This window comes from Nothoprocta perdicaria, unplaced genomic scaffold (assembly GCF_003342845.1).
Source record: "Nothoprocta perdicaria isolate Ctin4 unplaced genomic scaffold, notPer1 scaffold_32, whole genome shotgun sequence".
NCBI classification, from domain to species: Eukaryota; Metazoa; Chordata; class Aves; order Tinamiformes; family Tinamidae; genus Nothoprocta; species Nothoprocta perdicaria.
Genome location: NW_020455555.1, coordinates 2,113,046 through 2,139,478, shown reverse-complemented (window position 1 = coordinate 2,139,478; position 26,433 = coordinate 2,113,046). Strand labels below are relative to the sequence as shown.

Genomic DNA, 26,433 nt, shown 5'->3' with positions numbered 1-26,433 from the left:
TTTTTTTTTTTTTTTTTTTTTTTTTTTTGGATTTTGTACTTATGATTTAACTCCAGACCTGTTTCATTACTGTGAATTTCCCTAGAGACCTGGACTCTCATACATCTTGGCTATTTTCCCGGGGCCTGCTCAGGTACTAATTTTAAACTCTTTTAAATTCTTCCTTTCTCAGTTTTTGTTATTTCACTTTAATACATTTAATATCTATTTGAGAGGAGTCTGTCTYGGTATCTGTGCCTCCCTTGGAAAGTCTCTGCTGGAGAATCTTCCTTGGGCAGCTTGTCCCCTCCTTAGATGAGCCCTGTGGCAGTGAGGTAAGACCCCTGTGTTGCAGGAGGTGGGGTAGATGCCTTGAGAGGAGTCTCAGTACCTGAGAGGAGTCTCGGTTGTGCACGAAGCAGCTTAATCTTGTAGTGCAGCTAGGCCTGGAGCTCGTGGCAATCTTGGTGGGTTCTGTGGGATCTCTTCAGTTCTGTGTTTTAGAGAAATGCAAAATTGGAGTCTTACTATCTATAATGTTTCTCACAGGTGAAATACCTAGGCTCTGGAATAGGTTTATTAGGTGTCTAACTTCAAAATGCTGCTGTATTTTTTTAACAGATCCGTATATGAATAATACTGACTTATATGTCTTAAAATATTTTCAAACCCATTAATTCTCCTGGTGGAATCAATAAATTAGAAAGTCTTGTCTAAAACTGATACCCCTTCTCAGGGTATCTTCTATTTTATCAGGAGRGGAGGGCTCTGGAATTTCCTTCTATTCCTAAGTACTAATTTCCATGAGAAGGAAGCTGTTCATAGCTGTGTTCAGAAGAGCTCAATTCCTTGGGTAATTGGATCCAAAAGCTCAGTTCCTGCTGAAGGATACACTCTGTAATGTGTTGTGATGAAACAGGCAACTTGTTGAGCAGAAATAATACAGTTCCCAGCCTCCCAGATGACAACTGCAACTTTCAGAAACTTTCAGTGAAAATACTTAATTAAGTAGAGGTGGCGTGTGATGGTTGTCTGCTGCGCTGTAAAACTMCCCCCCCACTTCGCTTTCATAACTTGCAGCGTCCCCTGCAAGTCTCAAAGGTGAGTGCCAGCTCTGTGGAACAGGCCCAGTCATAAATCTGCATGAAGCAAGTGAGAAACAGCACTCCAGCCTCCCGGGGATCTGTGCCAGGGCTCTTTGTTCTGCTTCTGCAATTATTTATTCAGAAGGTTTTCTAGTTTGCTATTTAAACTTGGAAAAGAGCTTCAGACAAAAACCTACATTCATCTTAACCTTGGCTTCATGTTACAACCATACTGAACTACTCCAACTTATCACCAAAAAAATATAAAGCAGAGAACATTTGTTAAGGAAAYTTATGACACTACTAGAAAACAGCAACCCAGTATATTACTGTTTGCATTACCCTCCTGTTAAGCCAAAGCATCCTATGGGTACCAAATCAAGYCTCTGCTCCAAAGAGTTTATGCTGAAAGTCTATGGAGGCAAGAAATGAAGGTGTAATAGCAGGAAAGGAGCAGGCAACAAAGCAGAGCAGGTGAGTACTGCCAGTACAGCGGCCTCAGCGTCTGCTGCCCAGCCCTTGTGCCCAGCCTCTGGCCGCTGCTGCCACTGGCACGAGCAAGCAAGGAAGGCAACTCAAGCACGTGGARAACCCGTTCAGTGAATGATGGAGATGAGACACTGATGGGATGTGAGACCCAGTGCTGTCTGAAAAGAGGATAGGTAAGGTGGTGACCCATCAAGAGCCTTGAGAGTGAAGACTGGCAATGCATATTTCTTCTCTTTAAGAAAAGGGACATGCAGAAATGGCCCAGCTGAAGCGAAGTGCTTGGAGAGGACTGGATTGAGGCAGAGAGCTCAGTGTAGGCTGCTATTGGCCTTGGATAGGCATGCTGGCATGCCTGCATCCTGTCTGCATCTCCTCCTGGTAATCTGTCCTGCCCTTCAAGAGGGGGAAAAGATGTTGGAGTAAGTAGAACAAGYTAATGAGGATCCAGTTGAGGCATTTAGCAAAGCAGGTGCTAACAAAGGCCTTAATTCAGATCTGTGCATCAGAATTTCTGTGCTTTTAGAGACCTCATTTGAATGCTAGAAAAACCTAGGTCAAGGTGATGACAGACTGGATGGTACTCCTACAAGGAACTGCTTTAAAAAGTAGGTAGTCTACTACTCGATATAGAGGCACTCTGATTACAGAGCTGTGTTGGATTTTATTTTCATGTAAGCATTGCTCCTGTTGGGTTTGTAGTCTGTATGCAAAGCCTTAATTTGCTGCAGTGAGAAACTCTTCTCAACACCTCTGTTCTCAGCAGTCCCTGCAGAGCCCTGAGTTGAGTCCCACTGCTGCTTAGGCTCGGTTGGGCTGGGCGCTCTTCCCTGAAACCTCCTCTTACAGTCTCAGCTCTGCTGTTATCCTCCGGTATTTTTAACTTGTGTGCTCTCTGGGCTATTTTGGGAAATATCCTGTCCTGTGTGTTTCTGCATACGCAAAGCTCTTGTAACACCTGCTCCCAGCGAAGACAAGACAGAGCTTGGAGAGAGCAGCCTGGCAGCCAGCTCACTGCAAAAGGTTGCTTGTGTGTGCACCTGAGTTCTTGTGGGCAGGAGAAGGGCAAGGGGAGCTCTCTTTAGTGTTTGTGTCCTAGCCTTTTGTGACAGTTGAAAAGACTGCTCTTACTGCCATGATACAGCAACTTCACTATTTGTAAATGKTTTTTTTCCTACCTATGGTTGGCACTAAACTGCATTAGCACTACTAGCTTTTATTGTACATGTGAAAAAGGACCAGAAATGTGAAGTATTTGGCAGCTCAAATTTTTGAGTTTGGCTAACGAGGTTCCTTGGGGAACAGTAGGCTTTGCACAGAGGTTAAGAGGAGATGGGATGAGTGAATCCTATAGCTGAGCTCATAGAGCAAGTTAACAAGTTGTTTTGGAGGCACTACAAATACAACTTGGGTGCATGCAGAGTTCTGTGTGCAGCTACTTTAAAAGCTTTAAGACTCTGCAGAAGAACAGGAAGGGTTGAAGTAGGGTTAACTTTTCAAGTTACCTGGTGTTGAAGCTGTAAGCTGCTAGAATAAACTGGAAATGCTCCCAGGGAAACTAAGGCAGAGTAGCTAACTAGACTGCGTCTTTCTGTAGCGGCAGCCTAATACTAAATTCATACTACTGAAAAGAGCTGACAATTTCTTAGGGAAAGAGATGTATTATTTCTATTTTGTTGTTGTTGGTGGTGGTGGTGATGTTTTTTTTGGTAAGCCTTAGAAATCCTTGTGTTTAAATTGACATTTCTAAAAGATCTCCCTGGGTCTCAATCCTGCCACTGTCACTCTTTGTGTGGGTCTGAACAGCAACAAAGAGTTTGCGCTTGCTGACTGTGTCCTGCTGCTCGTGCTCTCCTTGTTCATTGCACATGTTGGCTACTCTGTAAAGCCAGAACTACCAGTGAGGTGAATTATTATTTGGTTCCATAGTGGAGCAGAAATTGTTCATTTGATTTATTGTTCTGTATTTTGTCTGAGGCTTTTAGGCAGTCTCAAGAGTAGGCTTCCATTAAGGGTTATGGAGAACTTTGTGCTCAATTTAATAATTTTATTTACAAAGGGTGTCCCTGCCTCTGTGTTCCTTGTCAAGGTACTCTAGGTATGAACAACTAAATTTTATCCCTGTGACTAACAGAGTACAAAGAATGTGTTACACAAATCTTTTCCAATTTGAGTATTTGGGACAGCTGAATTGCAGCACGTTGTCTGGAAACATCTAGGATGTGAGAGAATTCCCACCTCATAGATCCTAGCTGGTAAGACAGAAAGAACAGAGTGTGGAAAATGGGTTTGGTATAAAATGAACCTTCAGTTTTGGTCTGTATGTCTAAATACTAGTACAAAGGTAGGTCTCCAACTTTTGACATATATTTCTAATACCAGAGGTGCTGATGTATGATACACAAACCCAGATACCTGGGGTAACAACCCCTCTGTGTCATCCTTAGCTTCTATGGMTGCAGGTTTTATACTGCAGTATACTGGTCAGCTCCTGAGGACAAAGAGATGGGTCTCTTAAAATCAAGAACAAAACCCACTATTTGGTAAAGGGCAGCCTTTTCTGGAATTAAAACAGAGGCTCTGAAGAAATGAGGATGACTGCTAATCTCACAAAGCAAGAAGGAATGTGTTATTCCTCTAACAGCATGGTTTCAACTTCTATTAGTACAATTAAAGTGAGGCTAGTATTGTTATCCTCAAAATCCTTTACAAGGATATCACTATTGCCCTTCCCATCCYAACAAGGACAAGTTCAAATAACTTATTAGTAAGGCATGTAAACATTCAACTTCTGTTCTGTGCTTTCCTGRTTTGTGGTAACTCAGACCACCAAATTGGATCTGCACTTGAAGAGAGCTGCTCATCTTAGCTACTAGCAAATGTTCTACTGCTCTCCCCTTAGCCTTGCCACGGGTGAGGAGAGTTTAAGGGAGCCTAAAACTTATTTATAAAAGATCATGGGAAAACTGTTATCTGKCCCCACCATCACCCTGATCTTTTGCAACAACCACTTGTTGATCATCTGCGAAGCAGATTACTTGTTCTTTCAGCCCRCTTTGTGCCTCTGGAGATGGGCTAAAACCTAATCCCACACAGCTCCCAGACAGAGGAGAAAAGGCAACAGTTCATTTGCATTCATAGCAAAAAACTCCTGTGCTGCTCTAGACATTAATTCAACAGTCAATTTTACCCATGGATTATCTTTTCTTTGTCCTATGAGGCAATTTTCTCAGCTTCCTGGAACGACCCCGGAGTTCCTGATTTTTGTGCTATTTCCTGTAGCTTWTAAAAAACTAGGAATAGAAGTTAACTATCTGTAGGAAGTTAATGTGACTGTAGGAAGTTAACTGTGACTTTAATGTCACAGTTGCAAAACTGGGAGGGATGTTGTCACCATATCTCATATCTCTAATTTTCTGTGTACATTATAAGACCAAACAAGACTCTCTTAARTATCTAGAATTTTGGAGAGTTTTTTGGAAAATGAAACTCTTTCAGGAGATAAATATGACAACAATGTATGTAGACACTGTCAAACCAAGMAAATCCATGAAGATTAAGCAAAAGAGAAGTTTATAACTTCAGAAATTATTCCTTGCATGCCTAAACTCTAGTYTTAGGGTCCAATTTTCAGAAGTTACTTCACTTGCAGTTGCAAGTGCTTAGCATTCACACAGGCAGGCYCCAGGGGCTTGGAGGAACACCAAATCAGTAGCCCACTTGGGAGCAGTAGCTGCTTCTCTCTGGAGGACATTTAATTTCWTTCCTTTATACTATATATTCTTTTATAATATCCTCTCAGGAACTGCTAAACCAATCAAATTTGTCTGCCTGGAAAGGCACGTACAGCAAAGGCCAGTCTAATGAAGCAAGAAGTCGAATAGTTTCTATAATGTGTGATGTGCTTTCAAAAGGATTACACTTGCCACATGATTTGATTATCCTGCTGAACACGTTATCAGTTCACCCAGAAATGCCAAAGAAGGGAAGGCTTCCAGGCCACCTGGAAATGAAAACGTTTCACTGCACTGACTCTCATAAAGCTGAGAGGAAATAAGAAAGAAGAAAAAGGGAATCTGTGACCCAGAGAAAACAAACTTAATATATAAGCTGTATATAAACAGATTGTTAGTCATTGCTCAAAAWACATACAGCCAAATTGCAACACATTTAAGGCAGGGGGAAGAGAGGAGGGGGAAAAATATATGGAAGGAAGGAACATCTCTGATCTAATATTTATGCCTGTTGTCAAAAATGTCTTGAAATCTACGTATCATCAGCTTGATAACAGCAAGATAGAGTTTTTAGGGACATAAAGTTCACATGAATAGGAGATCTCCCACTCTTTCCCTTTATTGCAGCCATTAAAACAATTCCTACTCTACTCATTGAACACAGTTATTTGAGCAGACGAGGGGATTTGCCAGGTTCATATTGTGGCTTGCTATAAAGATGTATTCTACCTTTACTAATGGTAAAATGCAGTATTATTTTCCACAAGGGCCCTGTTCCTTGAGCTGTCCAACATCCCCATGTGCTGCCTTACAGGGGTCRCAGAGCAGAGTTTCCTGCTCACTGCAGCTGCCGGGGGAGAGATGTGGAGTTCTCAACCCCATCTTCAGAACTTGATGCTACAAACTCTCACCCACTATTGCACTGATATTTACATGGATCATGCTGCATGTGGAGGTAAGGGGAAGAGAATGATGACAGAAGCACAGTGTGACTGAGTTGGGAATCCAATTTCCTGATGCTCAGCAATAAGGAAAATAAAACAGGTCTGCTTATAACTGTTTCTGACGACCCACAGTTTGAGAGTCTGTAGAGTCTTTGAAGTCTCTCCTGTAGCTAGTGTTTGGTGACTTGTTGATGCAAGGCTTGCACTACCTTCCCCAGGTAAGGAAAGGGAATTGCTACAGGCTTAACCTCTTTAATACAGAGGCACACATCACATACACCCATAGCACACTTGCYATTCATGTCAAAAAAAGGCCCTTTCCCCCCTTAATTTAAGGTCRGCTACTGCAAGTGCTAGTTCATGGAAAGGTATGTGGGAAGGGAAATCTGAGCGGAGCCGGGGGAGCACAGTTCCTGTTAGAATCTTCTCAYGAGGCTTTCGGGAAACACTTCCCGCTATCTATTTTTATTACCAGCTGTAACGAAGCTAATAGCTTGCACAGGGTCAYTTGGCTGGAAGGCCTAAATGCTGCACGCTCAGGCTGTGGTGTCTGCTAGAACAGCTTTCCCACCTTAGGTGCTTAGTGCCTAATTCTCTACAGCAGCTCAATTAAACTTCATTTTACAGCAGTAACCTTCAGGACCACAGGACCTTCAGCAAGGAATACAGCAATTCATACCCCTTTTCTGTGTGATGTACAGGAGCAGTTACATGAATAAGAATCTACTCTGGCTAAATAATACTGAAAAAAAAAGAAAATGGACAACTCTTGAAACAAGAGATTATTTGCTGTTTTCTGCCTAAGGTATCTGTTTTTTTTTCTTTTAATTGAAGGGCAGAAAAAGAGGGATGACAGTGGGTTTTATTCTATTTTTTTCCTTTTTATTTTAATGAAGTGTGCAACTGCTAAGCATGACCTAAATTCTGCAAGACAGAAGTGCATACAAGCACACTGTTGATCTATTTTGGTTCAGGCARTTTCAGCAGAACTGTACAGAAACATCTTCTTTAATAGAGAGCTCGAAAGACTCATTCACAACTACCATGAAAATTAATATCAAGAATTAATATTTGAGATGGCTAGTGCTATTGTTATTTACCTTCCTTTCATGGAGAGATAATGTGGTGACAGCATTAAAATTCACTTAAATCAGTCAAAGGCAAAAAAGATAAGAATGTTTTTAAGTGAGCATCGGTCTTGTAATGTCATTAAACTGCAGCCTGAATCCGGACCGAACAAGTGTCCAACTGGGCATGTGCAGACCCTGCAGGCTCTTATATTTAAATGGAAGCTGCTGCTGCTGCCCTTTGCTAAGCTGGAGATGGAGAGACGCAATCCGAGGCTCCAGTGAGAAACCGCCCTGGATCGCATAGGGGTCTGGACAAGGGAATCTGGCAACCTGCTTAACAGGGACACCCAAGAGGGAAGCGAGGCTGACTGAAGTTCAGAGCTTTGCTGCTGCTGTCACTGCTGAGTCCTCAAAGACCAGGCAGCCCATTCAAAGAGGGGTCTCTAGTGCCTCTGAGGAGCCCAGCTGCACCAAAACCGTGGAGTCCCGCGGCGCGTGGAATGACTCGGAAGCCAGAGCCTACAGGCGTGCGGACCTGCCTCTCAGAGCCCCGACAGTAAGTGCTTGCTGTGACTGAAACCTCTAGCAAGGAAATGCCGCCAGAGCTGGTGTTAACACAACTTGAACGCTTAAAGGCWTGCATACGTTCAGTGTGCAATGCAATAATGAGCAACTTAAAATACATAAATGCTTTCTTTTTATTTTTTTAACTCTGCCTGCTGCAGAAGTAGTTGTACAAGCAAGTGTTTGTCAGCAGTGTTACATGGGCACAAGGCAGGGAGGAATGTYGAGTGTCAAAGTGCAGTGAATATTTTGGAAACTATCAAAACAGCATGTTCTTGTACGTTAACCAGTTTCTTAGCAGTTCAACCATGATGCACTCTGTGCTTATTTGAGATGGGAAATCTCTGTCATTTCCCTAGCAGCCTATAAAAGCGATGACRTGTTTATGTAAATGTTAGAGTTGTTTGCAGGCATGGAAGAGTATTTTCAGAAGCTTTTTTTTTTCCCTCCAGGTAAGTTCTATTAAAGGTATTTCTCATTTAAAAAAAAAAAAAACATAAAATAGAAAGAACGTTTCCTTAAGAGTATGAAGGTGAGAATTTGTCCCAAAGTGTCAGGACAGAATTTGCTTGGGCACTCTAAATTCCCCATCCTCTCCCAGAAACCCTGCCAAAGGAATTCAGGGCTCCTTTTCCTGCTAGTGTATCCCTGTATACTATTAGAACTAGGAAGTTTTCTTCACCTGCTGATTATATAAAACAGCAAATTGAATTTCCATGTAAAGTGCTGGGCCGGACACACCACATTTTGGCACAGCCAACATAAGAGGTCACTTGCAAAAATACAGTAGAAGTTTGAAATATTCCAGAAGTCTTTATACATTTAGGATACCTATGCTAATTCTAATGAAGCAGTAAATACCTTATTGCATAGTAGAAGGAATATTGAAATATCATTTTTTAATGAAAYGCGGATGTGTAGTGTACTACAGGCAAACAAGCAGACAAGTGTTGTGAGCCAAGGTGCTTACAACTGAATTAGATGGATCACATAATGAAAGAGGATAGCAGAACACAGCAGGGAGGGAGAAGAAGGTCTGGGGAGTACGTGGCAAAATGTATAAGAGTCTTGAGAACAGAGTGATTTACACGGGAAAACTCAAAATGATTTTTTCCTTCTGCTGAAAGAGATCGTTAGCTGCCTGTTTCTGCTCCTTAGATAAGTGATTCTCTTTTCAAGCACTTGCATTTTAATTTAATGCAGATTTGCTTAAGAGTGTTTGAGCACTGAAAGCAATATGTGCTGGGTGTGGCTGAGATAYAATCCGGAAGCCAGGATACAAAATCTGTTCTCCAAATTGCTCAGCAGGACAAAATCATTCCTGGAGAACTCTGCTGCCTACTGGAAACTGGGGCTTGGCAGTTGGTGTTATCCTGCTGAAACTGTAATTGAGGAGGGATTACACTCCCCTCTGTGCTGCCTGTCATCACAGAGAAGGTGTCTACAGAGGCAAGCTCAGAAAGCGGAGCAAGAAACTAKGAGGAAAAATAGGTGTTATCAGTTGTTTGAGGCCTCTTGTAGGTGTGCAGGACAAAAGCTGGCACCCAGATAATAGATTCCAGTATTTCTGCTTTGACATTGTTTTCTAGGCTTTATGATGTGTTGTAAGGTAAAATGCCTAACACTAATGTTGGTGGTATATGTCCCMCTCCAGAAATCAGCAACTTCCTCACCTGTGTTTCTGAGACAACCCAGAACAAAGATGAGCCACGTGGCCCAAGTCAAGGTGGGGCTGCCAAAACCTGTGATGCTTTGGGCTTGAAACAGCCCTTCTGTAAAAACAGTGACTGCTCTTTAAAACCCAGATAAAATCCCTACGAGCAATAACATAGCAGTCTATTAGTCTCTATTGCCCTTTTCTTGTCTTTTTTAACCCCAATTAAGATACAGATTCATCTAGTATCCAGTTATAGGTAGCTGAAAAATACCCCTGTCCAGTCTTTTTTTGTTACTGACTCTTCACTGCCACATAGTTGACCAGAAGCAGTTCTGAGACATTTTAAAATCTCGAAACAATCTGATGAAGATTTGATTTCCTTTTAAGTGTAAATTAAACCTTGCCTTATCCTCTAGCTAATGAGATAATGTGAGAAATCAGCTATATCAAACATGATTTATGTTGAGTACATATTTACATGTGTAGCCAAGCTCCTGTCATCATCACTCTTAGTAAGAATTCACCACATRAGATCTCCAGAAGAAGAATAACTAGAAGGTAAGATTTTTTTTTTCTTGATCTGAAAAGGAACAGGCTTTTTTCCCAGTAATAGTTGTACTGTATTCTTTATATGTTAATGTAAACATTATTCTAATGTCATGAGGTGGAGGACTAGAACTTTCAAAGAGGATTTCCCTTCTACTAGAATTTATTTAAAAGTGAGTTTGTTTTTGTTTTGCAAGTGATTTGGAAATAACAATCTCTTCAGGAAAAAGTATGTAAAAAACATATTCTCAAGATAGGATAGATGCATTTCAAGGATGCCTGGGTTATATATGTGGTCTAGATTTACTCTAACCTCTCTACAGAACTCAAATCGTTCTGTAATCTGTGATTTTGTCCAGACCTGCATGACTGATTTACCTGTGAACTCTCAGGGCCCTGTCTAGGGTTTTGACAACACTAGTGCTGGTTCTCRTTGTTGTTCTCTGGGGCTGAATGACACTTGGTCCTTCGGCGCTGGCAACTGTCTGAGCGTGGCCGTGCAGAGGTGAGCCCGGGAAGCTCTCGCAACCCGCCCTGCTGGCAAACAGCAGGGATGGAGCTGCCTGGCTCCACGCTGTGCTGCTGCCTCCGCACACAGGCCAGAAGAGCCGGCAGCTACCTGYGTTTATCCAACTAGCAAGAATTGCTTTCCTACCTGCTAAAAAACTCCAAAAGCTTGTAAGTCTCAGGGAAGYTGGCTGGATAACTAGGAACATGTTTAGTTCTGTTTAAGCTCTCCTGTTATAAGCAAGAAACAATCCTTCCCTTGCAGAGGAAATCTTTGTTCCTTGACAGCACAGTGCTATCTGTTCTCCAGTGTGGCATCTGTTCCGGGTTTACCCATTTGATATTTAGTAGAAACAAGCCTATCTTGCTCAGCCCAAACTTCCTCAGAACTATGAGCATTTGAAGGCAGACTATGAACTAAACCTTCCTATTTCTTTCCCTCTTCCTAGTGTTCCCCTAGGACACACTCAAACGTACTGGAAGGACTAATGTGCTAATGTGGAACAGCCTCCCTAACTACTTGTCAATGATTCAGGAGAGAGGGGAAAAAAAGTAGGATTTAGAAAGGGATTACATGTGTATTTGGATAATAAAAATATCCTCCATTAAGATTATCATTTCAAAAGGATAATAAATCTATTTTAGGTTACCAACAAACTCCTAAGACTCTGAAGCAAAAAGGAAATTCCTGGGCAGCTGCTCCTTTTGCAGCTCTGCAGAAAAGCCCATCCCAAGTAAGGGCAGGCTGGGGCTCTCCCAGCTCATCTCCATCTCCTCAGCTCCTTAACAAAACACAGCTACCCGGCAGACCCAGCCATGCTATGGAGCAAATAGACAAATCCTTCTGTTTTTTTTTTATTTATTTATCAGGGATTAAAACTGCAAATCATTTTACAGTCCTCTACTTTACAGTGTAGTAAAAATCCCAGGCTTACAGAAGTCCACACTAAAAGCGGAATCTATTCCTCTTTTTTTTTAGGCCTTTTTTTTCTCCCCATCTGTTTTCATTATTTATGTCCTATAAATGTTCTGATATAAGATTATCCTCTTGCAAAGACTTGACATTTTTATTGACCCTCAACTTATTCCTGAAGAAGCACCTTTACTCTTTTACTGTCCTTTCAAGTAACCTTTACTGCCATTGTGCTTTCTCTATTTGTATTTATTTTTTTGTTCTGAGTCTTACACAAATATAAATCCAATTAAAACATTTTTTAATGTCTTCTTGGTAGCTAGAACAAGCACTTTAGTTCCTGTATTTTTGTTACCTTGATCCAGTTGTCTTCAAAGAGATAGCTAAAAGATGCTCCAAAAACATCGGAAATCTCCATTCCCATAATAATCATGAATAACTCCTTGTAGAGCAGCAGTTAAAAAATGCTTCAGCCACATGGCTAAGTAAAACATGCAAACAAAAATCATCTGATTTCTTTACATCAATTTTAATTCTGGTTCTCGCTACCCCTCTATGGGATTTTAGGTCATAGCAGTAGCAGTGGGTTAAGGAGAAGAACTTCTGCTTTGGCAAAATGCCACTGCTGTTTATGATGTCTGATCAGCTCAAGCTTGCTGAAGGGACTCGAACAATAAATTTCATGACCCTGCCGTTCAGTTGGCATATCAACCTTCATGAAATAACTTGGCTCCAATTATAGCAACTATCACAGCATTTTCCCTAAGATCAGACTATTTGCCTCATATTTCCTCCCTGCTACTGCAGCAAGCCAAGGAAGGCACTGTTGTTGAGGATGGCTGCAGGCTCGGCCCCAGGACAGAAGCAGGAGAATCTCTTCAAGAATTTTCAAACTTTCTTGGGATCTATCCATACTGGCACATTGGTTTTAAATGTTGTCTCTATCTTAACCTTAACTCAATCTCACAGATTTACCCAGAAGCTATCTCTGCCCCTCTTTTGGAAAATATCAATGTCCTTTGATAACCAGGCTGTTATCAAAGGCACCTCTGAGTTTCACCTTAACAGCCAGTGACGGATGATGAAGCTATTAATACAACYGTGGTATAATGGGAAAACTTAATCTTTCTTCATTTTCCACCAGCAACCTTCCTTCTCATAGGAATGGGTGCGGATGAGAGCCATAGCAAAATYTGCCAATACTGGCTGTGGGCAAGAGCGGAGGCACCTTCACAGCGTGAAGGCGCAGGCCTGGACACGGGCAGTCTCCTTGTCCTGGATCCTAGGCCACAAGCCAGGCACACAGGATTCACGGTGAGCAGGGTACCAAGGATCCGAGACACCCGCTGGGCTTTGCCCAGCCCTGGCCTAACTCCGGCAGCTCAGAGCGGGGAGCGCCATGTCCGCAGCCTGCGGGTTTGTGCAACAAGCAACGGTTGTGGCCGCCGCTCAGCCACTGCCGCCCTGCGCAGACGGTCATGCTAGGGAAAGAGGGGAGATTCGGCTGCTGAGGTGAGCAAGGATGGGGCTTGCTGTTCCTCRCCACGCTGGCGGCTGGGAGCTCATGCCAGGACACATGCAAGATGGCAGCAGTTATGTGCAGGTGAGTGTTTAATTCTCCTTGCCTTGCTTTATACCTACAGGCAGCAGATGTTGACAGTTCACACAGCTGTTCCTGTGTCCTCTTTCATTCCTGTCAGGTCATCCCAGGTGTAGCTTTCTTGTTTGCTTTATGACTAAGTTAGGAGCACTTGGCTTAAGTCTTCGTGGCTTCTTGCAGGAGAAGTTTTAAAACTATTTTTTTTAAACTGTTATCAGAACAGTCTGCTGAAATTTGCTACAGCTCTTTCAAGGTAAGACACGAATGTTTTCATCACAAACTTCACAAAGAGAAAAACTGGTTTGCTCAGAACTTGGAGGTAAACCTGAYATTAGCTGCTTTATAAAAGTTTTTGTTTTAGTTTCTCTAACCTTTAATTTGGATTTTAAGAAGTGCTTAATGTTGCCAGCCTTGTGGTAACTAAGTCTTGGGGATAACGAATAACTTAGTTATTTAGTGCAAGAAACAAAACAGCCATGCTACTAACAAATGAAATATGTGTCTATTCATAGAAGATCATTTCTATTTCATGTGAGCATTGTACCCGTGATGTGAGAAGACARCAGAAATCAATAGAAACTTTCATGAAATGAAAACTGCAGAAAATTTACTTGCTGTCAAGGACTGAATTACTTGAGGTCAGATGCAACAGAAAGGATCCCCTCTGTCTTTTTCCTGCTCTTTCATATTCATGTTTCTTTTCAGCGAAAACAGATTGCTCTTCACTGACTGGCTAAGCAATGGTAAACATCTAAAATACTTTGGCCTTTGCACTGCTGATGGCATATCTATTTTTAGACAATGATGAACAGTAAATGTAATTTGAAAGCAATTTGCTTATTCTGACCTTTTTTTGCTTGCTGTTTTTTGCCATTCTTGTCCCTCTCCTCTCCTAGAGAAGAAGCATGTGCCAGCTTTCTCGGMCACATCTGACGTATCCCTGTGAATTCTTGTTCCCCCCGTAGAAGATGACGGCTCAGGAGGTGCCCCGGGCCTTCCCGACAGTGGATGTCCCAGACCATGCCCATTACACGATTGGAGGTGTCATTCTCGCCGTGGGAATCACAGGGACTCTGGGCAACTTCTTAGTCATCTACGCTTTCTGCAGGTAGCTCTTGCTTTGGATGCTCTTTCAGTACTCACGTGTTTTGCTCCTGCCTCTTCCATGTGAATTTGCTACATGATTTTCTATCTCACATTTCCTTTTGCCTACTGCTTCTTTATTCTGTCCCTCTCTGTCCCTGTAACTGTTYACTAGCTCCTTGCTTAGCTCAGTTAACTGAAGCCACATCCCAACTATTCTATCCAAAGGAAATCTGCTCTCTGATCATCAGGTGATATTTGTACCATTCCTATTTCCTCATCTGGTTTTTGTTCTGTTGCGTGGGGGCGGAGATCACTGATAGGATGTCTAGAGCAGGGAGGTCCTACTTACTGGTTGGTCTTCAGGTTCTAAGGTAATAAACCCTCCAAAATAACAATTTTATGATTTATTTTAGCAGTTTTAGATTACTGCAAAGTGGCCCAAACTCATTTTGTTCCCGAGACTGTATTTATATGATGAATTAAACAGGGGATTTGGAAGGGTGAGATGGGAGACCGYCAGGAAACGCTTGCCACTTTTCTGCTAGGGTTGTATCAGAAAACAGCATGTGCCTTGTGAGCAGGTAGCGACGGTGGGGCGTCAGCGACCCGGTCCTCAGGCACAGGGGTGCTGGCCTACAGGCCACCTGTATGCGAGAGGGACAAGTTCAGGAGCTAACTTAGTTCTCCYGCTGCTTCCACATTGAGAATCCAGTCTCAGCAAGATCAGTTGAGTTGGAGAGCAGAGGAGAATGGTCTGGTTTCATTTGAGGATGCTATAAGGACAAGAAGAGATACCCGCAGCAAAGCTGTGGTGACACTAAAAGTCTCTTTAACAATGGCAAAACTCCCAGAGATAGTCAGCTACTAAACCAGAATTATGTTCAGTAGCTCTGTAGACTAATTAATGAATATACCCACTCCCTTAGGTATCTATTACTTTTACCTCCTTGTGCCTAAATTGACACTAAGGGATGATAGACCAAGTTACTGATTATGGATCAGTGACAAGAACCCATCATTTATTTGGAGATTTTCCAATTGCATGTCAGGATGAAAATTTGAGAAAGGCACTAAAAAGCTACAATGAASCCCAGAGGGAGGAGCTCTTAGGTGTGCTTGTATGTTATGTGTACCCTTTGAAGTACCGTACTGCACCTCTGTGAATAAAACAGGCAGCATATGCTAAAGGCTGCCTATTGCTCTTTTCAGAGCAAAATGAGTGCTGTGGCAAAGAATTAATATAAAACAAAACGCTTGATGTGGTACACAGTGCGTTTGTTTAATCCCAGTATTTGGAAGTTAGTGCTGATCTTGTCAGCAGTGGAAAAGTCCCCTTCCCTCCCCCTCAGCTCAGCATGACCCAGATCCAGCAAATCCACAGCGTACATCAACTTTAATTTCCTGTTAGTCACGGACATGCAGTGCACTGGGTCAGGATATTTTAGGAACCATGTGGTCTACCCCCCTCACTGAACTGGTTATCAAAACAGCCCTTTAAAACATGCCGGAATATGAGGATATAATACTGAGCCGTGCTTGTGCTACCTCTCCAGGGAAATGGGAAGCACTCGGCTCTAGCTGGTTATGCAGCCTGCCTTGATACCTGCGGGGCTGCCAAAGCTCACGGGAAACRGTAACAACACAACCACGTGGGCAGCAGAGCGCAGCAACATTCATTCTCATCCTTCCTTCCTAGGAGTAGGAGCCTTCGAACGCCAGCCAACTTATTCATCGTCAATCTGGCTGTCAGCGACTTCCTCATGTCCATTACACAGTCTCCAATTTTTTTCACCAACTGTCTCCACAAGCGCTGGATTTTTGGTGAGAAAGGTCTGTATATACCATTTCTAAGAAACTGCAGAACATATTCTTATGCTAACAGTAGTTAATCCATATTCCCTAGTCCTTAGGTACTTCATTTTTGCAGTCTGGATAACTTTCTTTGAATTATTTCTGTGTGGAGACAATAAATGCCTTCCCACCAAGGAGAGGAAAATTATATTTATGACATAAAAAGGAGACACTGGCAATGTCACTAGTCCCTTAKTGCCAGCATTCTTTTTTAGAAATCTCACAATTTAGATACTGCAGAATTTTACAGTAAAGGATTTTAATAGCTGCCCCAGGTAACTTGCTCAGGGTGTTTCACCAGAAAGCCTTGCAAAAGTGACTTTTCAAAATGAAGTTTTAACTGAACATTTTCTCTGCATTCAGCAATGTTCTTGTCAGGGACCATTTAGGATTTATAGGAGATATCTGGCCACTGCCATATGACAACAATGACTAGAAAATCTGACCAAAAGCTTCATCAGCGACTTAAAAAAAAACCCTGTTCCCTGCCCCAAACTACTTACAATATAAACTGCAAATGATTGAATATACTATAATCTGAATATTTATTCAGTTATGGTGACCTTTAGATACAAATGATTTCATGGTATCAAAATAGATATATTGTTAAGCAAAATAGATTCTTCTAGGGTAGCTGTCATAAAACCAGAGTTAAACAGAAGACCATGTGACTGATGAAATGTTCCTGCTAAAATCATTAGAAGCCAATGAGTGAAAATATCTCAAGTGTTATAGTCTCGAGCAACATGAACAAGCAATATCTTTAAAATTTACCTCCATTGATAGTGTAATTAGGAAGACAGGCAATAGCTTTGAAATAGAATTACAACTGCTGGAAAACTGAAGCTCCAAAAGCTTCAAGAATTCAACAAAGCAGTAGTCCATAGGGAGCCCAGACTTGAATTCTCTCAGAAATGCTTTCTTAATTAGCACGGGTGGATTAATTTCACTGCTACCTTTGTCATCTCCATTGAAAGGCTGTGAGCTGTATGCCTTCTGCGGAGCTCTTTTTGGCATCACATCAATGATCACTTTGACRGTGATTGCCCTGGACAGATATTTCGTCATCACAAAACCTCTGGCTTCTATCGGAGTGATGTCGAAGAAGAAGGCCCTGCTGATCYTGCTGGCAGTCTGGCTCTACTCCCTGGCCTGGAGTCTCCCACCCTTCTTTGGATGGAGTAAGTGAAACGGCATAAAAGCTGCTTTGCCTCATTGCATGGGGAAGTGACAAATTAAAGACTGGTCTGTTACACATGTAGGAGACAGGAGAATTACTGGCTTGCATGTTAGGCTTCAAGAAATGAATTTGAGGAAGATTGCTAGGTATGTATCAAAACCAAGCATCTGGAATCAGAAGAAAAGAAAAACAGTGTGTATATCCTGGCAAATTATATGATGCTGGCACTTTTCCCTGAACTCATTATTTATTATCATAAGAAAACAGCAGATAAAATCAAGGCCAAAGTTTATGACAAAGGGGCTTGTATATTATCTAATATCTGCTTTAATTGACTCAAACTGAACAATATAAATTAAAGGGGAAGTTAATAAATTTGTGTTTTTCTGATAACTTTTTCCTCCCCAAAGGTGCTGTGTAAGAGAGTGCTGGCAATCTGAATCTCTTTATTCATATAAAAGGAATACAGTCTGAGTATTTGGTGCAAGTACGTCTTCAGTGTGTCTTGGCTGTATTCTAGAAGGGCAAAGTGCTCTAGGAGTTRGTCACATCATCCAGACAGCCACTGGTGTCTTCACTAAGGCTTCCTGTAAGGATGGCATTTAGTAATAACTAGGTAACTAATTTGCTTTTGTAAACTTAAATTTTATGCATGGAAACTGGAGCACATATAGAACATCTTGATCCTCACCASTTGCAGCACAGTTTTGCTTCATTTCAATCTGCCTGAGTATCATTGTTTTAAGTCACCAGTTTTCRATAATTTAGGACAAACCTGTCAATTAAATCTGCCCGTTGCATTCTCTAATTTCAAAATAGAACGAGTGTGAGCTCAACTGAGCTGAGAATTTTGTRTTTTCCTGTAGGATGTTGCAACAAACTCGGCTGTGGAGTGGAATTTCAGTAGATTTTTCTGTTACTGCTTTGTTATTGTAGCTCTGGCTCTTCTTAAACAAGCAGCGTGCTTAGCAGGCAATCTGTGGTACTTGGAGAAGCAGCCTCCAGTTTAATTAGGAGATTGAAGAGAATTGTGGCATACAGTTTTAGATGCTCAGATCTTAACGTCAAAATGCAGAATAATTACTTGAAGGGTATTAAGTTTATCTTATAATTAGATCCTAATAGTATCTGCAATACTTACATAATTAGATGTACATGGGAATATCTGGCACAATATTTAAGAGTTACAGAAGGTATCAGAACATATAGAAAATAACAGAAAATATCACTGTAAAGAGTGAAAATTAAATACAATGGTAAAAATACATTGCTGTTGGCTACTACCTTAAGAGTTTGACACGGATTCTCTCATGAGATTATATTTCAGGCAGAATCTTTTGTTGTGTGGTATTTCTTTTACAAGTATTTTATTTCACAACAAAATTCATGTGATCTGCACAATAAATCTCCTCTGCACAATAAACTTCTCTTATCTGCAGAACTTAAAAGGAGGTAGTTACTGCAGTCAGCTTCATTTTGCWCCTGGGGAAGACAGCAATCTGAGGGAAAATGGAGATACCTGAACACAACACAGGTCTCATCCAAGATGCAGCGAAGCTCTGGAGGTGCCTTTTGTCTACATTGAGCTTTATATCATTTTTCACAACTGAAACAGGATATTTCAGTGAAATGTGACAGGGCAAGAGTAAGAGAAAATAAAAGAGGTGGTTTTAAAAAAAAAAAAAAGTCGGATATCCTTTTAAACTCTTCCCTCAAAGAAAATAGGTCTAAGTGCCTCATTATTCTGAATACCTTGAAGTTCTGCCCTCAGGAGCGGTAACAAGCATCACTCAGAGCCTAACTCTTCTCCTGTCTGTTTGCCTAGGTGCGTATGTTCCCGAGGGCCTGCTGACCTCCTGCTCCTGGGACTACATAACCTTCACCCCATCAGTCCGTGCCTACACAATGCTGCTCTTCTGCTTTGTCTTTTTCATTCCTTTGATTGCTATCATATACAGTTATATATTTATTTTTGAGGCTATCAAGAAAGCCAACAAGTAAGTAGCCAAGAGTCTGGGTTTTCATTCTTCAGCTCAAGTGACAGCTTATTTAGAGAAAAAAAAAACAAAAAAAAACAAGAAGCAAAGCTCTTCACTTGGCATTTCTATCTATTACAGAGAAAGGAAACAAAAATCTGCCAGTAATCAATATATCAAGAAGTATGATCCTTCTAAAGAGTTATTTAGAGTTCTGAATTGAAGCCACAGCCACTCAGTACATTCACTAGTTATTCAAAAAGGGTATGATTAGCAGCCCAGGAATCTAGAGGATGAGGCAGGATTATGTAAACTAACCCAATTCTGAAAAGAAATACAAAAAAAGATGGGAGATGCCTGGTAACAGCATATCAACAACTATTCCATAGGAAAATGGATGGAATTGAACTGCCAGTTCCATGTTTGGCCAAGAGCTAATGAAGGCAAAACTGAATCTGAAACAAACTGGTGTAAAAACTGAAGGCAGTGACTGCCACAGCATCTGTGATCTGTGTCACTGACTTCATCAGATCTAGTCACATAACAAGGAATGACACAGTGAGAGTAACAAATGCAAAATCTGACCTACAGGAGCAAATGCTTCTGCAAAGATATTTACTTCCGTATTATTCTATACTATGAGCTTGAATACCTGATTTATCTGCAAATACTTTTGGTACAGGACTGACTTCTCCACTGAGGCAAGTGGGAATTTTACCATTAATCAGCTCAACAAAAGTGCTTTTTAATTGTAAGGAATYGGTCACACACAGCTAACATAGATTTAAAAATATGACTTTTGGCATAAACTAAAGCAAGAGTAATTGTTCCCCATTTTATGAAGTTATTTGATCAACTCTACTTGTCTTTTGGCTGTAATACGTTTATTTCTCCTAGGTCTATTCAGACATTTGGATGCAAACATGGAAATAGAGAGTTCCAGAAACAGTATCAGAGGATGAAAACTGAGTGGAAGATGGCCAAAATTGCACTGGTTGTCATCTTGCTTTACGTCATTTCCTGGTCACCATACTCTGTTGTTGCTCTAGTAGCTTTTGCTGGGTAATTACAAATGTATCAAAGAAGAAATATTCAGTGAAAGCAGAAAGTGTGACATTAAGGGTGCCATAGATACAAGGCAACTGTCACCTGTCAATATGAAGTGCATTCAAACCATACACCACATTTGGGGGAGACATTTAACAAATGAGGGACCCCCTCAACTATGCTTTTTTCCTTAGCTAGACTTGTCAAACAAAAAAAAAAAAAAAGGGAAGAAAAAGCAGGAAGATTATACTGGCAGCATAGAAAACTGTGCTGATGAGGTCTGAAGGCAAATTCTTTATGCAAGGTTATTTGAGTAGCTTGGACTTAGTGTTGTACTAATCACTGTATCCACCTCTACATATGCAAGTTGCTGTGAGTCTAGCATCTGAAACCTGAGGACACTTAATTTCTGTTATACTTCAGGTCAGACAAAAAAAAGTCTGAGTAAGAAAATACATTTATTCATATTAGGGATTTCTCTTTCCTGATAATGCTGCATTCTGCATATGCATTAAATTCTATTTTGAGGGAATGGATGGAACCTGAATCAGGTTACCCTGATTCAGCAGGTTCATCTGCTGAGTTTGGAAGAGCTGCTCTGCTGAATGTGTGTTCCTTTACTGCAGGCAACCTGCCCCACATTGTTTTAGAGCTAGGGTAAACAACACGGGGGTTATCACCACCTTGAGTCCTAGTAGAGAAGAACCAAGATGTTTCTCAGAAATGCAATTAGGCTGGGGCTGATTTTTGCAGGCCAAGTATGTAAAATTTACCCAGTTGCTGTTTCAGTTCAGAGTCTCCTCTTTTACTTTCTTTGGAAGAACAATGAAGTGTAGGGATATAACTGTGCACAGACTACCTAGAATTCACTACTAAAAGTTTAATGTTTTTGCATCACTTCAGGTATTCCCACRTCCTAACACCCTACATGAACTCCATACCAGCTGTGATTGCCAAAGCTTCTGCCATCCACAACCCCATCATTTATGCCATAGGTCACCCCAAATACAGGTGAGTTATTAAATTATATTAGTTGTTATTAACTTAAACTTACCTCTTATTAGCTAACTTTAATATAGTGGAGATCATCAGGTAGTATCTTTGTTACCTCTGGGACCAGTACTTGAACTCTGCTTCACCTGTAAGACAGTCTCTCCTTCCCAAGAAAACTTCYCAATGCCATATAAATGTTAGTAAAGTTTGTACTTGGAAAAAATTACTGTGCAGATGGGAGCTGCAGAATGCTGATCTGTCCTTACTGATCACTTGATAAAAGATAGAGACTTTCCCCAGTTCAAACTAAAGCACTATATGTATTTTTTTAATATCTCCATGGGAGATTACGTTTGTCAGTTACAAATAGCAGTTTGTTAAATTAATGAGGCCCATGAGAGACGCAGTTCAGTAAAAGAATCCAACTCTTGCCTCTTCTGTGCGTCTTCCCCACTTTTCTTCAAGCTCCCCTATTTCATTTAGTATTTCTTCTGAGTTTTTACAGCAAGGGGAGATGCAGGATGTGGGCTCTGAAAGCAAGGCCAAACAGAGTGTTGTTYCACCCTTCACAAAGATGTACTGTGGAACTGGGCAGAACACAGGCAAATGGAGATTTCTAAGTGGGGAAGGCTGGGAGGGAGAGCAAGAGTTTCCTTGCCGTGCACGTGATGAAATGAATACTGTAACGTTACTGCACGTTTTGTACAACTGTACCGATACCAGGCAGACAGATGTGCAAGAGGAAGCTAGCACAGCTGCCTAGGGGAAGATTAAAATAATTCATTATGTGGCACTTCTGCAAGGTTTCATCTGAGGGGAGAGAATTTTATAGTTTGCACTTATTAAGCTGAAAGCAGAGAAAACATCATTTTAATAGGTGCCTTACCTTAGAAGAGTTGTATTTTGATGTCCTTATCCCTGTAAAGCAATAAATTTAAATTCCATAGCACACTCTAAGTGATCTTGTAGGGTAAGTGCATGTGAGATGCTATCTGGAAAACTCTTTACTGTACCAATAAYTTTTCAGTCTGTTCAGCGTTCCTTCACCTTTCTCAACAAACCTACTGCTTATGATGACTCAATTATTATGCTAACGAAGAAAATCTGACAGGCTCTACTTCTCCTGCATTAGAACAGCCATTGCAACGCAYGTGCCCTGTCTTGGATCCCTGCTGAGAGTTTCTCCTGAAGGCTGCCAGTCCTTCAGCAGGTACCCGTCCTCCAGACGATCCACCATCACCAGCCAGACTTCGGAGACCAGCCGGCCCCAGAAAGGAAAAAGGCGACTGTCTTCCATCTCAGACAGTGAATCCGTAAGGAAGACACTTTCCATACATGCATTTTTAATTACAGGGTAACTATTTTTCTTTCAAAGTGGTAGTTGATTTTGATGAAATGTATTATGATTACGCTGCTCATTACAAGAGTTCTGGAGAAAGTTCCTCAGGGACAAGTGATATATAAGAAAGCTGAGGTGCAAAAGCAGAGCATATGCCCTTCTATTCTTGGTGTTTTATGATTCTGAAGGAAGAACAGAAAGAGGGACTAACAGGAATTTTGGGATCCGAGGCGGAATATCCCTGAAAGCCTGACCATCTTTCTAGGATGTTGCTTGTCTGACCACAAGTTTGAGTCTGAACCACAGAAGAAGAAACTGCTGCAAACAAAACAGTTCTTTAGTGAARAGTAGATTGTAAGGAAACGGCTAATGCTTTCTGGAGGTGATGTGGGCTGTACATGGAAGAAATATTAAYGGTCACATTTAGACAAATGAAGAAATCCATTACAAAACCATTTGGGGAGAAAACAACAGCTCGCTGCTGCCATTCTGACTGCAGCCAAACACTCTGCAGCTGGAAAAAGGTCAGGTGTTTGGAGGCCCAGGCTCGCTCTCGCTTGCTAGAAGCACATTAGTGCCCTCTATGCAATTGTTTTGAATATTGTTTCCAAATCGATAAAAAGGTTGTTATTTTTCAGTGATTTTTTTCATAGCTAATCATTGTATCTGATGCAGTCAAACTCTGAATTCTGTTATTTTTAACAATATCATTTCTATTTCTTTATATTTTGTATGTTTTGGCTTTTGAGTATAATCAAAATCAAATTCTTCTGGATAACAGCCACTATTCGGCTTGAATGCCTTCAAATTGGTCAACTAAMACAGAAACAAATACTGCAAAACCTGATTCATTACAATGAACTGGCTGGAAATTGTTTACTCTGACACAAAATAACTTTGTGTCTAGAAGAGTAGAAAAAAATGTGTTAAGATAACTTATCAGCTGATACATTAAAATTCTTTTAAAAGACAGATTTCTTCAGTAATGCTGTGAGTTCTTTTCCTGCTGCCAGTGCAGGGGAGGGAGGAACCCTATAAAAATTCAACATTTGCTTTGCCTGGGAAAACAACTATTAATATTCAAGGAAAAACAGTGGAATTGACAGCAAAATTTATTCCAAAATGATCAAGCAAAAACAATAAAGCAAGTAATTATCAGACTTCATCCTGGAGTATTTTGTAAGGCCTGAGTAAGCCTTACTCGGCTTAATATTAATTACAAAATACTCTTGTTCTGAGTGACAATCGCAGGTATATTCCCTATTATATATAACTATATATATATATCTATCAGAATTCTCTGATTATGTCAGCAAGTACTGTCACATGAGCTGAAACACAGGGCTCACGTTTAAAACACTCAGACAAGCAAAGTTATCTGTTTCATTGCTCTCTGCTTTGTTTTTGCACTGTACTTAGATTAACTAAGCTTTAAGTTTTCTACAGGCACATTCACAAGAAAAACGCAGTACACGTGCTACTGTGTATTCTGCATCAAGGATGGTCAAACTCTGCTTTTGTTGTATTCATTTTAGGGTTGCACTGATACAGAAAGTGGTTTCACCACTACCATCTCCAGGCCTCCTAGCGGATGGATTACYTATGAAAAGGGAAAAAACACACAGGAAACTAGTGATATACAAGCTAATCCTGAACCTAAATTCCATGACTATGGCATTTTTGAGAAGGTAATAAGATTGTGTGGTATCTAAATTCTTAGGCTACTGGTAGGTTAATAAATCTGCCCGTTGTATCATAATTACCCATGAATGTTTCTGTTTAGAAGATGGAAAAAAAACCCTATTCATTAATACTTTCAGCTTGCCCTCAGCTGGTTTATTATCCAGTTGCCTTTATTGCATGGTGGCGGGCAGAGGAACTCTTGCATTGAACCTGGCATCTGGGTGGCATGTCTTATATTTATGTTTGCATTCAGTGACATAATTTATTTAATCGATCTTTTTGTTGTTTCCCATTTTTTTCTAAAGTGGACAGATATAGTTACTAGAGAGGTAGAAAATAAAGCTGCCTTCAGTATATTGCTACATTTCACTCCTCTGCTGGTTTAACTTCCCTACCCTTTGSATTTCAAATTTGCAGGATATTGTGACATACTTATATGTCATTTATCTTGTGCTCCTTTTTTCAGACCTTTACAGATTCTGATGACATATCCATGGTGGATCTGAACGTCACAGAGTGCACTGCTACATCTGCTGTAAGAATTATTATTTTACTATTTGTCATAGGTCTAAGAGTAAATAAAAAGTAATGACATTTTCTCCCAGTCTTGGCCCTTTTAAATCAACTCATTTGCAAAAATGACATTCCCAATGGAATATTTAAAAAAAATGCCACAAATGGTAGAATGCATTGCTGCCTATTAGAATATTAGACTTGGATGGAAAACATACATGCTACACTGTTCTCCTTAAGTCCAACTTGAATACTTTCATGGATTCAGCCGGTACTCCAATGAGGTCTGTGATTTCCTTAGTTGAGCATGGAAGTCTTAACTTTGTSCCTTACTTTAAATAAATAATACACAGGGGAAGATAAACCATTTGGGAACACTTTCCGAAGGAGTGTGGCTGTTTCAGAGGAGCAGCCCTAGTCCTATGGAAAGTATTACTCTATAAACGGTTAGTTRTTTCACGTTCTCTGTTCAGGTAGTGCCAACCAACTAAAACATGCAACTTGCAGGACGCACAGGACCGTTTCTGGAACACTTATTCAGTACAGTGTTGTCCCCATGCCTCTTCATTTTTTTTTTCATACATCTTCCCAAAGTGAGTTAACTTGCTCCAAAGTTTTGAAAGATTTGGGAATAAGAGAAATAAATTGCTGGATTAAAGCAAAAGGGGAGCTAGATAGTTTAATCTTACAGTACTAATCACCATGTAATACAAACATGTTAACCTACTCCTGTACTGTTAGTAGAGCTAGTATAAGCTAGCAGCATTAGTATAAGCTATTGCTAGCATCATCCTAACACACTATTTTTTTCAGTCCTGTGCAAGTCACAGCTAGCATTGCTACTGTCAAAATAAGCTAATTAATCTTCCCTTCAGTTTACTGTTCAGATTTCCCTCTTTTTTCCAGTTTGCTCTTCTTTCAAAATTTCCATGCTTTAATGACTCTGCAAAGGTGTCATCTCACTTACCTCTACTTCATTATGTAGGAACTCTTTTTCACTGAATTCATTAGGCTCTTTCAGCACTTTCGCTCATGGTGGCAGTGCTGTCATTAACCTGGTGTCTTACCACAGCAGAACAGATTTTTAAGTAGCGAATGCAAAGTCCTGTGCTTTAATCCCTTAACCTCTCTAACACTAAGTTTTCTCAAAAGGCACTTGTGAAACATTCCAAAAGCATTCAGGTCTCCCTTTTCCTCCARTCCTTTGGAGGAAAAGCCTAACCTGAATGAACCGCTAGGATTGTCAGTGGTTAGGATTGGCAAAATGCTCATCTAAACATGTTTCTTTTTCATAGATAGTGCAACCTGATCTCTTTGTTCTCTGTTTTCTATTTTTCTTAAATTATTTCATGCTCCAGGCAGGTGGAAGCTTGAATGGTACTGGACCAAGAAAAGGAGAGTCTCACCAAACACCATCTGCAGCCCAGATACCCAGCATTATAATAACATACAGTAATGCCCAAAGAGTAGAGCCACCTTCTGAACACAGCTCTGGCTTCTTGTACCCTAAGATCAAGAGTCAGAGACAGAAAAGCAACTCCAATAGCTAACTGGATGGTGAAAAACAGAGTATCGGTTTATGATCTGGAATAACCACGGATCAGCTGAACCCAGAAAACTTTCCTATGTTCTCATATGCTCCAGAGACAAAACACAGGGCAAGCAAAGATGAAACCAAGA

The 26,433-nt window shown here is 40.8% G+C and overlaps 1 protein-coding gene across 3 annotated transcripts; it reads left to right on the top strand.

Moving 5' to 3' along the window:
• Nucleotides 1-23: 23 nt before the first annotated feature.
• Nucleotides 24-26,433, top strand: OPN4 (opsin 4). Of its 3 annotated transcripts, none has more exons than XM_026043074.1 (11): nucleotides 24-133; nucleotides 14,051-14,193; nucleotides 15,868-16,001; nucleotides 17,000-17,203; nucleotides 19,028-19,199; nucleotides 20,076-20,240; nucleotides 21,129-21,236; nucleotides 22,351-22,531; nucleotides 24,093-24,245; nucleotides 24,707-24,775; nucleotides 26,112-26,433. In XM_026043074.1, the coding sequence occupies exons 2-11, from the start codon at nucleotides 14,054-14,056 to the stop codon at nucleotides 26,301-26,303; spliced, it is 1,518 nt and encodes a 505-aa protein (XP_025898859.1). In that variant the 5' UTR covers nucleotides 24-133; nucleotides 14,051-14,053; the 3' UTR covers nucleotides 26,304-26,433. The 3 variants fall into 3 exon arrangements, with proteins under 3 accessions (XP_025898859.1, XP_025898861.1, XP_025898860.1); XM_026043076.1 differs by lacking the exon at nucleotides 24-133 and adding an exon at nucleotides 13,669-13,723; XM_026043075.1 differs by lacking the exon at nucleotides 24-133 and having other exon boundaries at nucleotides 13,958-14,193.